General features: G+C 43.1%; 1 protein-coding gene across 1 annotated transcript; it reads left to right on the top strand.

The window, feature by feature from the left end:
- Positions 1–9,089: 9,089 nt before the first annotated feature.
- HINT1 (histidine triad nucleotide binding protein 1) lies at positions 9,090–14,528 on the top strand. The gene is made up of 3 exons (XM_037901660.2): positions 9,090–9,300; positions 11,236–11,340; positions 14,206–14,528. The coding sequence occupies exons 1-3, from the start codon at positions 9,190–9,192 to the stop codon at positions 14,368–14,370; spliced, it is 381 nt and encodes a 126-aa protein (XP_037757588.1). The 5' UTR covers positions 9,090–9,189; the 3' UTR covers positions 14,371–14,528.
- Positions 14,529–16,080: the final 1,552 nt, after the last annotated feature.

Here is a 16,080-nt window from a genome sequence, read left to right as displayed (position 1 = left end):
CAGACACAGAGTTAAATTCTGCCTTGGAAAAATATTCACAGCTCCTCAGCTGACTTCAAGAGGAATTACACCCACTCATATCAGGAGTCAGGACTGTTTTGACTTCTCCATAGATATCAAAGATTCCTTTTAGTCTGTTTACCAACATTTGCAGCATATGCCAGTGGAAGTGATTCTTGGTTCTAAGAACTCTAGCACTTTTTGTTAACAGGAAAATTTAATGCATTAAGAATCTGCAAAAGGAGCTGAGCAATGAGGTGGCAAAATTTGCAGATGAGACAAAATTATTTAGGTTAGTCAAGGCCGGAAAAGACTCTGAGAAGCTCCAGAGGCACCTAACCAAGCTAGGTGAATAGGCAACATGATGCTGGTAAATCCTAAATGTAAAGTAATCAGCATTGAAGGGGAAAAATTAAACTACTCAGACAATTTACTGGATTCTAAATTAACTGTGTCAACTCAGGAAAAGAACCTGAGTATCAGACAGCTCTGTAGAGCTGTGCTCAATGTGCAGTTGTAGAAAACAAAGCAAACAAAATATTAAAAATGGGAGAGAGAATAATAGAGTATAGGAAATATTATAATGCCATTATATACATCAGTGGTTCACCCTCACTTGGAATAGAGTGTTCAGTTTTGGTCACCATCTAAAAAAGGACATTGCAGAATTAGAGGAAGTTCAGAGGTGGACTATGGCACTGGTACGAGAAATGGAAAAATTCATATGGAGAGAGATTGAATAGAGTACTATTATTTACCTGAGGAAGGAGATGAGTCAGAAGAGACATAATAAAAGCATACAAAATAATATTATGGAGAAGGTAGACTGGAAGCATCTTTTCTTCATCTCATACTACAAGAATAAGGTTTCAGAGTAGCAGTCGTGTTAGTCTGTATTCGCAAAAAGAAAAGGAGTACTTGTGGCACCTTAGAGACTAATCAATTTATTTGAGCATAAGCTTTCGTGAGCTTATGCTCAAATAAATTGATTAGTCTCTAAGGTGCCACAAGTACTCCTTTTCTTTTTACAAGAATAAGGACGCTGAAGCTGAAAAGTAACAAATTCAAAACTGATAAATTCTAGTTTACATACTTATATAGCCCCCATTACTGTAGTAGCTGAGTACCTCACAATCTTTAATGTATTTATCCTCACAGCACCCCTCTGAGGTAGGGAAGCACAATTATTCCTATTTTACTGATAAGGAACTGAGAGATTAAGGCCCAGATCCTCAAAGGTATTTAGGTGTCTGATTTCCATTGAGTTCAATGGGAGTTAGGTGCCTAAATACCTTTGAGGATCTGGGTCTAAGTGACTTGCTGAAGGTCATGGAGGAAGGTTAACATAACAGGGAATAGTTCACTCAAGTAGCAGGCTAGTAGCCTGACAACCTGACCATCCTTCACACAATATGTAATGTGACTGTGGAACTCTGACATAGGATGACATTTCTACTAAGACTTCAATAAGACTGAAAGAGAGAGCGGACATTTATATGGATAGCATGAGTTTCCAGAGTTATAATAATTAATGCTAAAAAAGATGTTTTGGAAGGGATATAAAATGTCATGCTTCAGGGTTTTAGCCATGTCCAACTATTACACAAGGCTTTCATAGGGGCAGAATCTCAAGCATCTATCTCCCTACTGTGGGATTTTTTGGACTGTCCTCTGAAGCATCTCGTAGTGGCCACTGTAGAGACAGAAGATTGGACTAGATGGATCACAGATCTGATCCAGTATGCCTCGTCATCACACCAAATAGTTCATTATTTCTTTGCTTGAGACTACCAACTATGGCCCCATTCCTATTCCTACAACTGTCTCTATAGAGTTACCTCCTGTGTCCACTCGGAGCCCCACTGAAGTCAAGGTACTCCTTGCGAGCACAGGGGTTTGCCCATGCAGAGCCAGTTGCCAGATTGGGGCTTATAAAATCAGTTAATACCAATTGTCGTGAGGCTGGTTTTTATTATGTGGACACCTCTCCACTAGGAAGAGAAGTGAGACTGACAGCTCACAGATCATCAAACAATCCTATGGATCATCAAACAAATGATAGCAGTTATAGGACGCTGGCAATTGCGCTAGAAACAGAGCAGTGACTGAGAGGTAGAAAGCTCTGTCATTTCATTAATTATCTATTAAGCCATCAAGTGACCCTATCATCACCTTTTTCTGAGAAAGGGAAAATGTTATTACTTTTCTCCTTCTCACATCAAAACACCTGAATCCAGTGATTGACTCCATATGAGTCTGATTATAGGAAAGCATACAATGAACCTAAAGGTGTCTCGGTCACTCCGATTTTCATTCATGGATGCAATTTTTAATTTAAAAAATTCATTTCTCTAACAAAAATAGACAGTTCTCTTTCTAAGATATGTCAAACTTTATGGTGTGTAAGCCATTAAGTGTTGTATTTGTAATGTGTTAGTTAAGAATCGGTTGTTATTTTCTTTATACACCTAATATTTTTAGTGGTTTATAGCTGAGTTAAAAAATTAGCCAAAGGCTGAATCTTTTGATAGGATTAATTGAGGATGGAATAGGAACTGTAATTCCTTAATCATCTTTGCAGCTTTAAATTAGACTTTTTTAAATTTAGATAACTATATTCCTTTGTTTAATGATAATTGCATACAATATATATGTAACAGTCTGTCAGCATTTCCATTATCATCTTCTCTTTTCAGGAGATTATTCCCTTTGAGGGAAATTTACTTTGCGATAACATTTGTTAAATAGGAGCAGAAACATTATTTTAACATTTATTACTAACGCTGAAGGAATAATTTTTAATAATCATGAAATTTTTTTTGGAAAACTTCCTGAAATATGTTGAATAAATTATTCAGTGAACATAGCCCTGATCCTAGAATACGATCCACTAAGAGGTGCAAGACTCTTTTTCATCAAATACGGTTGCAGGTTCAAGAGCCACATTAGTGAATTATTCAACTATTCATAAAAACTGGGTGAATTAGAGAAATATTTTTCACTATTTTTAAGCTATTGCAAAATTAAATAAGTAGTTTGATAAAATTATTTAACCAGGTCTGTTTATTACATTTGAAAAAATGCTGCTGCACATTTAGAATAATGTTTTAAAATTATGTTGGTTTATCATCTTTCTTTGAGCTATTAATATCTAGTAAATAGCAGAGGCTAAGGACTCCAATGAAATTAATGGGCCTACTTACAGAGCATACTGTTAAATACATGAGTAAGTTTTGTAGGATCAGGGCCTTAAATAAGTATTTATGTAATATATTGATCTATCATTTTGTATCTAGTCAATTATGTCTATTTTTATATTCTTTCCTTAAAGACATTTTAATCCTGTGAAATAAAAAAAGGAAGTTTAACAACATCGTTGTTAAAATAACATTCACTGTCTGACAAACATAGAAAAGCAAGGAAATTAAAAGCTGAGGCAGAAATTCTGTCCTTAGCTTACCCCTTTACAACTAAGCAAAACAGTACCCCTAGGACATATATGTTCCAAAATACCTACATACACTGGGATGAGGTAAAGGGCAGAATGTCAGCCCATGGTTCTTTGATTTGTTTGGTCAAACCTTTCTTTGTAGTGCCCCAGGACATATTATTACTAGACAGCCATTATGGAAGGAGTATGACAAGTTCTGCTCTTTTATACCATCTTAAAATAACTGAAGTAACTCAAAATTTACACTGGTCTGAGAACAGAATTTTGCCCACAATTCTCTCCATAGTTATGGTTAAATCACATATTTCCCTTACAAGAGCATATAATGATCCTATATTCAAGAAATGTTATGGAAAGTGTGAGAAAAATCAAACCAGGGCTTTGGAAACTATGAAGGTTAAAAAGGTTAAGTGGACTGTGTTTTTTTGTTTTTGTTTTAGCTTTTGGAACGTTTTCTAATATTTTTTAACATTTCATCTCTCAAAAGCAACTTCACCTAGAAACACTGCATGGATTATGTTTGTTGATCTCAGTGAAGTGTGGTGCATTTGTCTAGATTTGTGGTTGGAAGATGGACCAATGTGCAGGACTAAAATGCTAAGATTTTTCTCAAAATCTCCAGTCAGTGCTAGCAGTGATGGGAATGCTAATGTAGACCAGCTGCCAGTGCCATTTTGTCATCTAAGGCACTGTCTATACTACACAGTTTTGTCCACAAAAGCCAGCTTTCGTCGACAAAACCGTGGAGGTGTATGTACTGAAATGCTCCTCCTGACAATGTAATTCCCCTGCTATGCCAACATAATAAAACCATCTTGACAAGCAGCGTAGAGCTTTTTGCAACATAGTTAGGGCGATGCAGCGTCAGTGTAGACACCTCACTTGGTTATATCGCCCTAATTGGCCTCCAGGAGGTGAATGCCCATCATGACTGCTCTGGTCAGTGGTTTGAACTCTACTGCCCTGAAGGTACAAAGGTATATGCCCCCGTCCCCCATATAAAGGCCCTCAAAAACAGACTCCAACGAGAAACTGCTGAGCTTGAATTAATATGCAAACTGGATACCATTAACTTGGGTTTGAATAGAGACTGGGAGTGGCTGGGTCATTACACATATTGAATCTATTTCCCCATGTTAAGTATCCTCACACCTTCTCGTCAATGGTCTAAATGGGCCATCCTGATTATCACTACAAAAGTTTTTTTTTCTCCTGCTGATAATAGCTCATCTAGCCTCTTACTCCACCTTTTCATCTTCCCTATATGTGTACATATATATATCTATATATCTATATCTTCTTACTATATGTTCCATTCTATGCATCCGATGAAGTGGGTTGTAGCCCATGAAAGCTTATGCTCAAATAAATTTGTTAGTCTCCAAGGTGCCACAAGTACTCTTGTTCTTTTTGCGGATACAGACTAACACGTCTGTTACTCTGCAACCCGTGAATTTTTGAAATTCCTCTTCCTGTTTGCTCCGCATGCACAGTTCACACAGCAACTTCCCAGCTGACTATGCCAGCTTTCCACAGTAGACGCGCTCCTGCATGGAGCGCACCAGAGCTGTTTAATCTGCTGAGTCTATGGGGAGAGGAGGCTGTGCAATCACAGCTTTGCACCAGCCGTAGGAATTTTTGTACTTATGGGCTGATTGCTAATGGCATGCAGGAGAAGGGGCACAAAAGGGACATGCAACAGTGTTGTGAGAAAATCAAAGAGCTGAGGCAGGCATGCCAGAAGACAAGGGAGGCCAACCGTTGCTCTGATGTGGCACCAAAGGAGGAGCTGCACGCCATCCTCGGCAGATGCCAGCGACCCCACTTCCACTGCCAGGAGCCCCATGGATACTTCGGGGGGACTGGAGGCAGGGGCCAGTGGACTCAACCCTGATGAGGAAGTGGTGAATGAAGAGGTGGAGGATGATGTGGAGCACACAGCAAGGTTGTCTGGTGTTGAGGTGAGTCAGGACCTCTTTTTTCCACTCTGGAGGAGTCTAGCTAGTCCCAGCACTCCAGCTCTGGCACACAGGATTCAGGAGAGGGGAGCTCCGGTAAGTGCTCATTTTGCTTTGATACTGCCCGGTGAGAGGAAACTGAGCTTTCATGTACTTTGTTATATGGTAGAGGAGAGATAAGGGACAGAAATTAACAACAGAGCCTGTCCATCTACACAGTGGGGCCATGGCAGAAAAGTTTGTTAATGTACATGGGGATGTCTCGGAATCCCCCATAGTGATCTCTAGGAAACATTGCAGTAGGTATTCTGAAATCTTCTGCTGAAGGTTCCGTGGGAGAACTGCCTGTTTCTCCCCCTGCTGTAGGAAACTTTGCTGCATCATCCAGCAATTATTTCTGGAGGGACCAGAGCAGCACACAGGTGAGCAGCATATGGAGCCGGTCTGAAGCCACACGCATGTAGGAGATGCTCCCTTGCATGCTGGGTTACCCTTAGTAGTGAGATATTGGGTTCTATTACCCTAGCCGGTGGAAAAGAGTACCGATATTCACAATAGGCTCCCTAGCGGGTTATTAACCCCCCTTCACAAACTACTCATTGTCCCTTCCTGCCCTTTCCCTCTTGCTCACCACCTCCTTCCCTGTGAACTCACCATAATTAGGTCTCACGACAACCTGGTACTAGCCAAGGGACAGTGAGAAAGAGGTGTGTATAACTTTTGTGATTCACAGCAGTGAGCACACTCACAATACTGTTTCTATTCATTGTTTCTTTGCCTTCTGCAGATGTGCTCTTCAGAATGCATTCCTCCACAGTGGCGGAGTGCCTCTATCAGATAAGGTGGCGACCAAGGAGAAGTAAGCAGGGCCATCCTTACCCATACACAAAGTACGCAGCTGCGTAGGGCACCAGGAAATTTGGGACATCAAATTTCCTGGTGCCCTGCGCTGCTGCATGCTGCTCCAGCCCCTGCTCCAACTCTTCCCCGTGGCCACCGCCCTTGCTCCGCCCTGCCTCTTCTCACCCCGACCCCACTTCCCTGAGCTCTGCAGCAGGGCCGGGATGGTTCCCCCCTGCCTCCCAAGCCAGCCCGCCCCCGAGGCCTAGGGCCAGCCCCCACCACTCCCCCGCCCCCCCCCCCCCCCCCCCGCGCAGAGGCCTAGGGTCCCACACATACACACCCCATGTGGGGGCTGCGTAGGGCTCCAGAATAGCTAGGGACGGCCCTGGGAGTAAGGCTGTTTCGCGAGGTGCTGCAGTCAACAGATGCAGAACAGAGCGAAACAAGAGTGTGAAGGGAGACAATTAATAAAAGACTGAGGCTGGATAGCCAGGAAAGGACAGGGGGTAGTAGTGGATGATAAAGCTCCTCGAGGACCAGAGATATTGAAGTCCCTCATGAGCCTGCATTTGCAGCAATCTGTGTCCGACTTCGCCTCCAGTCACTACAGAACTGCAGTCCATGCTCTCCCCAAATTCCCCCAGGGCATTCCTTGTGTGTACCTGGTCCTCACAGTACCCCGTGTGCTCCACTCCTGGGGACTGGTTTCCCAATGAAAGTTGGAGTTACACCCAGCTATGAGAGCCCTAACCGCGAGACTGTTCTTCTTTGTCATGCCCTTCGTTTGACCAAGTTTGTGTTTGATCCTGTTATTAAACTTGAGTCTTTGAAATAAAATGAGTCTTAATTTGTGAAATACATACATATATCGCTCAGTCTTAGCACTGAGACACATTGGCTGTACGTAGGACTATTTGCTCCTTACAGTTAACACTCAAGAAGCAAGTACGTCATGGCAGAAACTAAATATTGCCTGGCTGAATGCACCAAATACAGACATTACTGGGAATCATTGTCAAAATGCTCCTTCAAAGCCTCCCTGATTCATATAGCCTTCCACTGTGCCCCTCTAATTGCCCTTGTATCTGGCTGCTTAAAATCAGCAACCAGACGGTCAGCTTCAGCGCCGTCAGCGGCCCACCCCTGGGGCAAACTTTTCCCCTTTCGATTAGCAAATATTATGGAGAGTACAGCAGGCTGCAATGGCCATTGGAATATTTTCCTCATTGAAGTCTAACTGGCCAAAAAGACAGCGCCAGAGACCTTTTAATTAGCCAAAGGCACATTCGACCATCGTTCGGTACCTGCTAAGCTTATTGTTGAAGCGCTCTTTGCTGCTGACTTGGTTTCTGGTGTAAGTCTTCATGAGCCCTGAGAGTAAGGGGTTTGCGGGGTCTCCAAGGTCCCTATGGGCATTTTTCACATCTCCCATTGGAATTTTCTGGTCTGGAAAGAAAGTCTGAGCATTCAACTTTCTATACAGTCCAGTTTTCTGAAAAATGCATGCATTATGCACCTTCCCTGACCACCCTGCACTGATGCCAGTGAAACGGCCCTGGTGATCCACCAGCGCCTGCTAGACCATGGGCAAGTAGCCCTTTGAGTTGATGTACTCCATTGCAAGATGGTTGGGGGCCAAAACTGGGGTATGTGTTCCATCTGTCATCCTGCCACAGTTAGGGAATCCCATTGCCTCAAAGCCATCAATTATTTCCTGCACATTACCGAGAATCACAGTCCTTTGTAGCAGGACCTGCACACTTGCATCACTGCAGACCCCATGGTGGACTTTCGAACTGCACACTGATTCACGACTGACCAGTAGCAGTCTGGAGTTGCCAGACTCACTTTTCCACAGTGAGGGCAGCTCTCATTCCGGTGTCCTTATGCCGCAATGCTGGGGCAAGCTCTGCACACAGTTCCAGGAAGGTGGATTTGTGCATCCGAAAGTTCTGCAGCCACTGCTCGTCATCCCATACATGCATCATGATGCAATCCCACCTCTCAGGGCTTGTTTCCCGAACCCAGTACCGATGCTCCACCATGGCAAGCTGTTCTGTGAATGTCAGCAGCAATCTTGAATTATTTGTTTCTATGGCAGAAAGCAGGGCAGGCATAACCGATACACTCTCTGTTTCACAGCTCATGTAATACTGCAGGACCAGCTGCGTTGTGTTCATCACGCTCATCACCAGAATGATCAGCAGCTCAGGATCCACGTTGTCAGGCAGAGATGGCAGGTGCATAGTTTACAAGGGCTGTTGAAAAATGGAGCAAATGAAGTATGAAGCCCAAGGAATGATGGGATGGAAAGAACTGCATCATGGGACAGCAAGCACATCCCCATGATTCACCACAATCCGTTCTCGGAGGTCCCAGTGGCCCAGGGTGACAGAGGGTTGTGAGTTGCACAGTAATAGCTACACATGATGCAACGTTCTCTCTGCCGATGCAATGACTGTGGACTCGCTCAGTGGACACAAGGAGCATTGTGTGAATGTGCTCCACTGATGTTATTAAAACAACTTATGATCATTGACAAAACTTAAGTCGACTTAACTCTGTAGCGTATACATGGCCTAACTCTCCTCAGAACAGGCAGAACTGGTGTGAGTCTGCTTAGCAAGGGAAAGTGTGCACAGAGGATGGACATATTTCACAGTTATGGACATGCAAGGAAGTTTTGGGGTCAGTGGAGTAAATGTCTACAGGACCAGCCCCTACATTTGGGGGCCGATTTCACCGGACGACGTTTCACAGCAATGACAGAGCCCAGCAGCACGGCAAGAAGCGCTCTGCGGTCCCTTTAAATCCGTGCCCAGCAGGGCGGGGACAGGGTGATGGGCAGGCGAGAGCACCAATGCCGTGGGCTGAGGCTGGCGGGGCCCTCGCAGCGGGCCGTCAGACTCTGCACGCACGGGGCGGCAGCCGGCAGCGATGGCCGACGAGATCCGTAAGGCGCAGGCCGCCCGGCCCGGCGGGGAAACCATCTTCGGGAAGATCATCCGCAAGGAGATCCCGGCCAAAATCATCTTCGAGGACGAGCAGGTGGGGGCTGGGGGCGCGGCGGGAGGGGGAGGCGGCGGCTGCGGCGGGCTCCCGGGCGGCGCGCTTGCATGTGGCGGGGAGGCGGGCGGCTGCCGCGGCGTGCCCTCCTCCGGCAGCAGCTGCCCGGGGCGTGGTGGGGCGCCCGGCCTTGCAGGCTGGGGTGCGGGGGGATCCATGTGCTGCTCCCGGGGCGGGTGCCGTGGCTGACCGTGCAGGGCTCGCTGCGGGCAGAGAGAAAACGTGGGCTGACGGCGCGAAATGCCCAATTGCCTCTGTCACCCCGGAGCTCGCTGTCCCGAAGGGCAAAGTCTTCGGCCTCCCCAGCTGGGGGCAGTGGGCTTAAAACTGCTGCGTCTCCCCGATCTGGTTGCGGCGGTGTTGCTACGCTGACTGGCAGCCGGGCCTTTTATCATAGACATTTGTGGGAAAAGGGAAACCTTGGTTTTGATCCCAGTCCTCCAAGTTCCACGGCTTCCTGTTGGTGCAGCGCAGCGGTGCTGCCAAACCCTGGATCCTGGGTAGCTTATTTTTGGCCACCACGCCCCTCTCTCCAAAGCATAAATAGAGAAGTGTAGCGGGCCTTCTGAAACAAAAAAAAGTCTCTGGACCTTAATGGATCCTGGTTGGTGCAAGTAGTGCGCTAAATACTTGCATCTGTTCCCTGGATCTAACGTGATCCAGCCATTCCCCCCCCCCCGCAGATGGCATTACTTAGCTATTAAAGAATAACTTTAGCTGCTCCTTCTTTAGCAAAACACAACAACAACAAAAAACAACCCAACAGTGCATCCTGGCATGGTAGTACTGCCAACACTTGGATCCAACACCTGGATCCAGCCTGTATTGGGCTTCAAAGATCTAAATTCTGTCTAAATAGAGAACATGTTTAACCACTCTTGCATTTTAAAAATCAAGACATAGGTGTGTCTGTCTGCAGCAGCATTGCATGAACTCTGATCTGGCATCTGGTTCATACCATAGTTTGGCCACAAACGCAGAATTTGTACAAGTAGAAGAGGCAGCCATCCTGCTATGAGAAAGCTATCAAAATCCTAATTTGGCACTGATACTGTTGGATTTGGCTAATTTTTAATGGCATGCCTCGTATTTTGACTCCTAAAATTAGGAAAAGTTGCATATTTACTAGTGCAACATAATAATCCAGTTCTTTTATCTAGCAGTTTGAATCTGACTGGATCCACCTGGGGTTGACTAAACATTGAAATCATTGCAAGCTGTGGTTACTCTTTGCTTGTGAAAATCAGGTCCCATACAAATGCAATGCAGAAGATGGGTTCTTACTGAAAAAATCTACCATTTGTATGACCCATATAGCTAATGACAGTTGAAGAGCCAATATCTTAATAGGTCAGGATAATATCACAGCTGTGGAGGGGAAATTTTATTCTAGAACACTAAATGGTTTTGAAGTAGTCTCTAAAGCAATTTCTGTGTTGCTGCTTTGCAGCCAAGATGTGTATATAGGTGTATTTATTTCCCTTTGTCTACGTGAAAGTTTTAAGAAACTTTGCCTCTAATCATGGTAAACTGTAGAGGATATATTGCTGGAATCCGTATAGTTTATTGCCTGAAAAGTTGCTTTTTGTTATTTAGAATGCTGTATAAATAGTTGTAAGTAATTTCTGAAAATAAACCAACCAGTGTTCTTTGTTCGTACTAAAAACTGTTCTTTGTAGGCCTCTGTATGTGGGCGTTCTGTGTTAATGTGAGTTAAGGTTTTCCTCTTATTGCTAACTACCTTTTAAGGGATATCAAGTAACCAGGGCTAATTTTGGAAAGTTATTGAAGTTACCATCTCAACTTCAGTATATACTGGTAGGGATGTGGGTAGTAATGAGATGTTCAGATTTATATATGGGGCTTATTTTCATCTAAAAAGTTAGTGCTTCAGTTCTTAATAATTTCTTTCTCTAGTGCCTTGCGTTCCATGACATTTCACCTCAAGCTCCAACGCATTTCCTAGTGGTTCCTAAGAAGCCAATTGTCCAATTATCTGAAGCAGAAGATTCAGATGAATCTGTAAGTATTGTGAAAATGTATTAGACTACATTACTACATAGAATCATAGACTTTAAGGTCAGAAGGGACCATTATGCTCGTCTAGTCCGACCTCCTGCACAACGTGGGCCACAGAATCTCACCCACCCACTCCTATAACAAACCTCTAACCTATGTCTGAGCTACTGAAGTCCTCAAATCGTGGTTTACAGACTTCGAGGTGCAGAGAATCCTCCAGCAAGTGACCCGTGCCCCACACTGCAGGGGAAGGCGAAAAACCCGCAGGGCCTCTGCCAATATGCTCTGGAGGAAAATTCCTTCCCGACCCCAAATATGGCGATCAGCTAAACCCTGAGCATGGGGCAAGACTCACCAGCCAGTCACCCAGAAAAGAATTCTCTGTAGTAACTCCGATTCCACCCCATCTAACATCCCATCACAGGCCATTGGGCATATCTACTGCTAATAGTTGAAGATCAACTAAATGCCAAAATTAGGCTATCCCATCATATCATCTCTTCCATAAACTTATCAAGCTTAGTCTTGAAGCCAGATGTCTTTTTCTCGCACTGCTTCCCTTGGAAGGCTGTTCCAGAACTTCACTCCTCTGATGGGAAGAAACCTTTGTCTAATTTCAAGTCTAAACTTCCTGATGGCCAGTTTATATCCACTTGTTCTTGTGTCCACATTGGTACTGAGCTTAAGTAATTCTTCTCCCTCCATGGTGTTTATCCCTCTGATATATTTATAGAGAGCAATCATATCTTCCCTCAGCCTTCTTTTGGTTAGGCTAAACAAGCCAAGCTCTTTGTCTCCTCTCAGAAGACAGGTTTTCCATTCCTCGGATCATCCTAGTAGCCCTTCTCTGTACCTGTTCCAGTTTGAATTCATCCTTCTTAAACATGGGAGACCAGAACTGCACACAGTATTCCAGGTGAAGTCTCACCAGTGCCTTGTATAACAGTACTAACACCTCCTTATCTCTACTGGAAATACCTCGCCTGATGCATCCCAAGACCGCATTAGCTTTTTTCACGGCCATATCACATTGGCGGCTTATAGTCATCCTGTGATCAACCAATATTCTGAGGTCCTTCTCCTCTGTAAATTCTGTCTACATTGAATCTACCATTATAACATCTGAAAACTATTAGTTCTTTAGGGCAGGAATCTTGTTTTATTTTCTGCTTGAAAGGTGCAATGCATGCCTATGGTGCTTTAACTCCAAGTTTAAATGTTATTACAACATAGCTTTAAAACAAAAGCTCTGAAAGTTACAATATAAAATGACCAAAACACATTCACAAGATGCAGCGGCATTCTTAATAATTCATTAGCTACTCTGAGACCACCTGACCTAGGACTATGACAGGGTGCCATCCTTTAAAACGTTCAGTGGCAGATGTACCCTGTAATTAGTTCTGCCACACGCTTTGTTGAGTAAGTTATTACAATGTTGAGCTGGTGGAAGTTGGTACAAGTCTGCCAAAAAATAAAAATAAAAAACAAACAAAACCTTGGAAGGGAGATGTGTGCAAAGAAAGGAGAGACAGTAGAGGAACATTATCAGCTTTGCATTGGCATCAGGTGTAACTTTCCATTCTGAATCGTTGGTCACTCAGCTAGAGAAATGCCTTCTCAGAATTTGTCTCCTGGTGGCCCATTAGAGTAGAATCATAGAAGTGTAGGACCGGAAGGGACCTTGATAGATCATCTAGTCTAGTCCCTTGCACTCAGGCAGAATTAAGCATTATCGGGATCATCCCAACAGGTGTTTGTCTAACCTGTTCTTAAAAACCTCCAATGATAGTGATTCCACAGCCTCCCTATATAATTTGTTCTAGTGCTTGTGATAAAACAGCTTGATTGTTAATGCTTAAAGTGGTGTATTGGGGGAGGAGTGACTTTATTTTAAAATGAAAGAAATCCAAAGAAATGGAAGTCCAAATGTGAAATTGTTCAGGTGAATCATGAAAGTGCTGTGTATTTAGGATTAGGAAGTTAACCGACACTTGATCAGAATGTTTTTTGTTCTTGACTCACACTCTCACTATAAAGAGCTACAGGCTGTTTCACCTTTTCTGGAACCATGGCTCCGCACTACATTTTGTAGCTTTCAGTGGTCATAGATTGTAGTCTCATTAGGGCAGTAACTTTTTTCTTTTTTTAAAACTTTAGTAGTTGCTAGAATGCCAGCTCTTTGGTGCATGGACTCTTTCTCCTTTGTAGGAATTTGAACAGCATCTATTGTATCTTGGCTGCTATTGCAGTACAAATAACTAATAGTCAATGAAAAATATTATGTAGTTTTAGAAATGCACATTTCTAGTGCAGAAATATTGCTTTGGTTTTGAAATATATTCTAATGTTCATCCTTCTGTTCTACACTAGATGATTCTTGTTCTAGTATAGAAAATAATGTGTTAGGGTTGGCAAGAGGTGCCTGAAATCATGAGAACCAGAAGGTCTCAGCTCTCTTGAAAATCGGGCCCGAAGTCTTTGTGAACATATACTAAATAAGTCAACTTTTTTTTTTTAATTGGATTTTTCTTCATTGCCTAAGGAATGAAAGGGGCCTAATCCTGAAAGGTGCTGGCCGCCTGTGACTTCCATTCGCTGGAACTTGCCTCGAATTCCCCCCCCCCCTCCTTTTTTTTTTTTTTTTTTTTTTTTTTTTTTTTAAAAGCCCTTTTATAAATCAGATTCTTGATCTTATATGCAATTTCTTTTCACTGTAGTTTTTAAAATTTTCGTGGAGAATTTTTTTTAACAGTTATTCCACATAACTGATAAACTGTTCTTCAAATTACTCATAATTGTTTTTGTGGTTGATTTTTCTCTCTCTCTCTCTCTCTCTCTCTCTCTCTTCCCTTTTAATCCTTTCAGCTTCTTGGACATTTAATGATTGTTGGCAAGAAGTGTGCTGCTGAACTGGGCTTGACCAAGGGATACCGAATGGTCGTGAATGAAGGGCCAGATGGTGGGCAGTCTGTCTATCATGTACATCTCCATGTTCTTGGTGGACGTCAGTTGGGCTGGCCTCCTGGCTAAGCTGCAGCAAGAATCACCATTCTGTGTGAAAATGATCCCTGCATCGATTTAATACATTGCCCAAGAATCCAACTGCTGTTAACATGTTCAATCACCTTCTTCTGTAACGGGCAATATAAGTTTTCAACAATGCTCACACAATAAAGTTATAGCACATAGCATCATCTCTGTTTTTTTTTTCTCTTGCTGTTTTTGCTTACAGAACTGTTTCCATCATTGTCTTTCCTGAATGTGAATGTGTAGTATTGCTTAAACTACATTCACTAACTTGCTTCACTGAATGTGGCGAACTCAATGATAAGGGGGGAATATGAAGAAAGATTTGTTTAGCACATCCAGTTTTTCATATCTCATGAAGAGCATACCTCTTCACAGTTTTCTGAACACTGTAGGAACAGTACATGAGGCAGGGCAGTAAACACACATGCACTAAAACAGAAATGTCTAAATGATGTGTATGAGGTTAAGATACTATGGGTGTGACAAGTTAGTAAGATTATAGGTGTGGCACTACATATGTCTAACCTGGGTGGTGAGGGTGTGTATGTAGGTGGTCGTTTTTTACTAATGGCCCCTGCTCTGTCTCCCTGCAAGCTTTTCTGGTGAAAAACAACAAAGTAGAAAGGGAGAAAAATAGGGAAATAAAACAAAGCAATAAATTGTCATTGTTGTTTTTCCCAGATAACCAAAGAAGAAGCAGACTGAATGAAAACTCTATTTAAATCCACAGCTAACAATTATATTCAGATAAAAGGTTAACACAGCACACAAGATAAATTGTTTAAAGAATCAACTTCCAGCAAACAAGAAAATAAGACAAAAAAACAAAAGGAGACAATATGTAAGATAACTAAAGTTAAGGTGAAGTAGGCTGGTACAAATGAGTTATAATTCTTTCAGAATTGGTTGTGTACATTGGTCAGCTGTACTCCAGCAGGCCTGGATTGTTCAAGAATTAAAGGCCACATCCATAAAAGTATTTAGGTTCCAAACTTCCATTGAGATCAATGGAAGTTAGGAGCCTAAATAAATACTTTTGTGGATCTGGACCTTAGTGAAAAAATGTAGAATCTCTTACCTTGAGGTGAAAGCTCAAATTCAGCCTTGGCTATTAGTAACAAAGTTTTACCTTAGGTTGTTACAACCATGGGTTTTGTGGTGCTGTATGTAAAGAGAAGTGTCCAGGAGTATCCAGATGCATTTCACGTTTGTGACTACCCTCCCTCTCCCATACTCACAATAGCCTCTAGTCACCCCATAGAATGCTTGCAACTCATTCACCCAGATGTGCTAAACCTTTTCTTCATCTGTTCTCCCATCCACAACACCAAGAGCTGAAGACTGACGGAAAGGGTAATACCAGCAATGCAACCTCGAAAACTTGAATCAAGACCAGACATAATGAGAAACCACCTTCAGTTTGGGGTAAAAAGAGAAACTGATGAGAAAGAGCTAGTAGTTGCACAAGGTGGGATTCAGGTGTGCACAGGGCTGTATGGAGCCCCAGAAATAGTTCAATGCAGCTACCTGCTGGTGGGCAATTCATGTGACATGGGTTGGTGGATCCAGTGCACTTCTTAGTGGACAGTTGTCCCTTCTCTCTAACAATTTGCCAAAGGCTGAATGAATCTAGAAAAAGGAATTCCCTTTTCACCTCTAGAAGCAGTTTCTCTGGAGGCACACTGAGGAGGGTGATATAGAAAAACTTCT

The sequence above is a fragment of the Chelonia mydas genome, chromosome 5, assembly GCF_015237465.2.
Source record: "Chelonia mydas isolate rCheMyd1 chromosome 5, rCheMyd1.pri.v2, whole genome shotgun sequence".
Taxonomy (NCBI): Eukaryota; Metazoa; Chordata; order Testudines; family Cheloniidae; genus Chelonia; species Chelonia mydas.
This window is presented reverse-complemented; position numbering and strand designations above follow the sequence as displayed.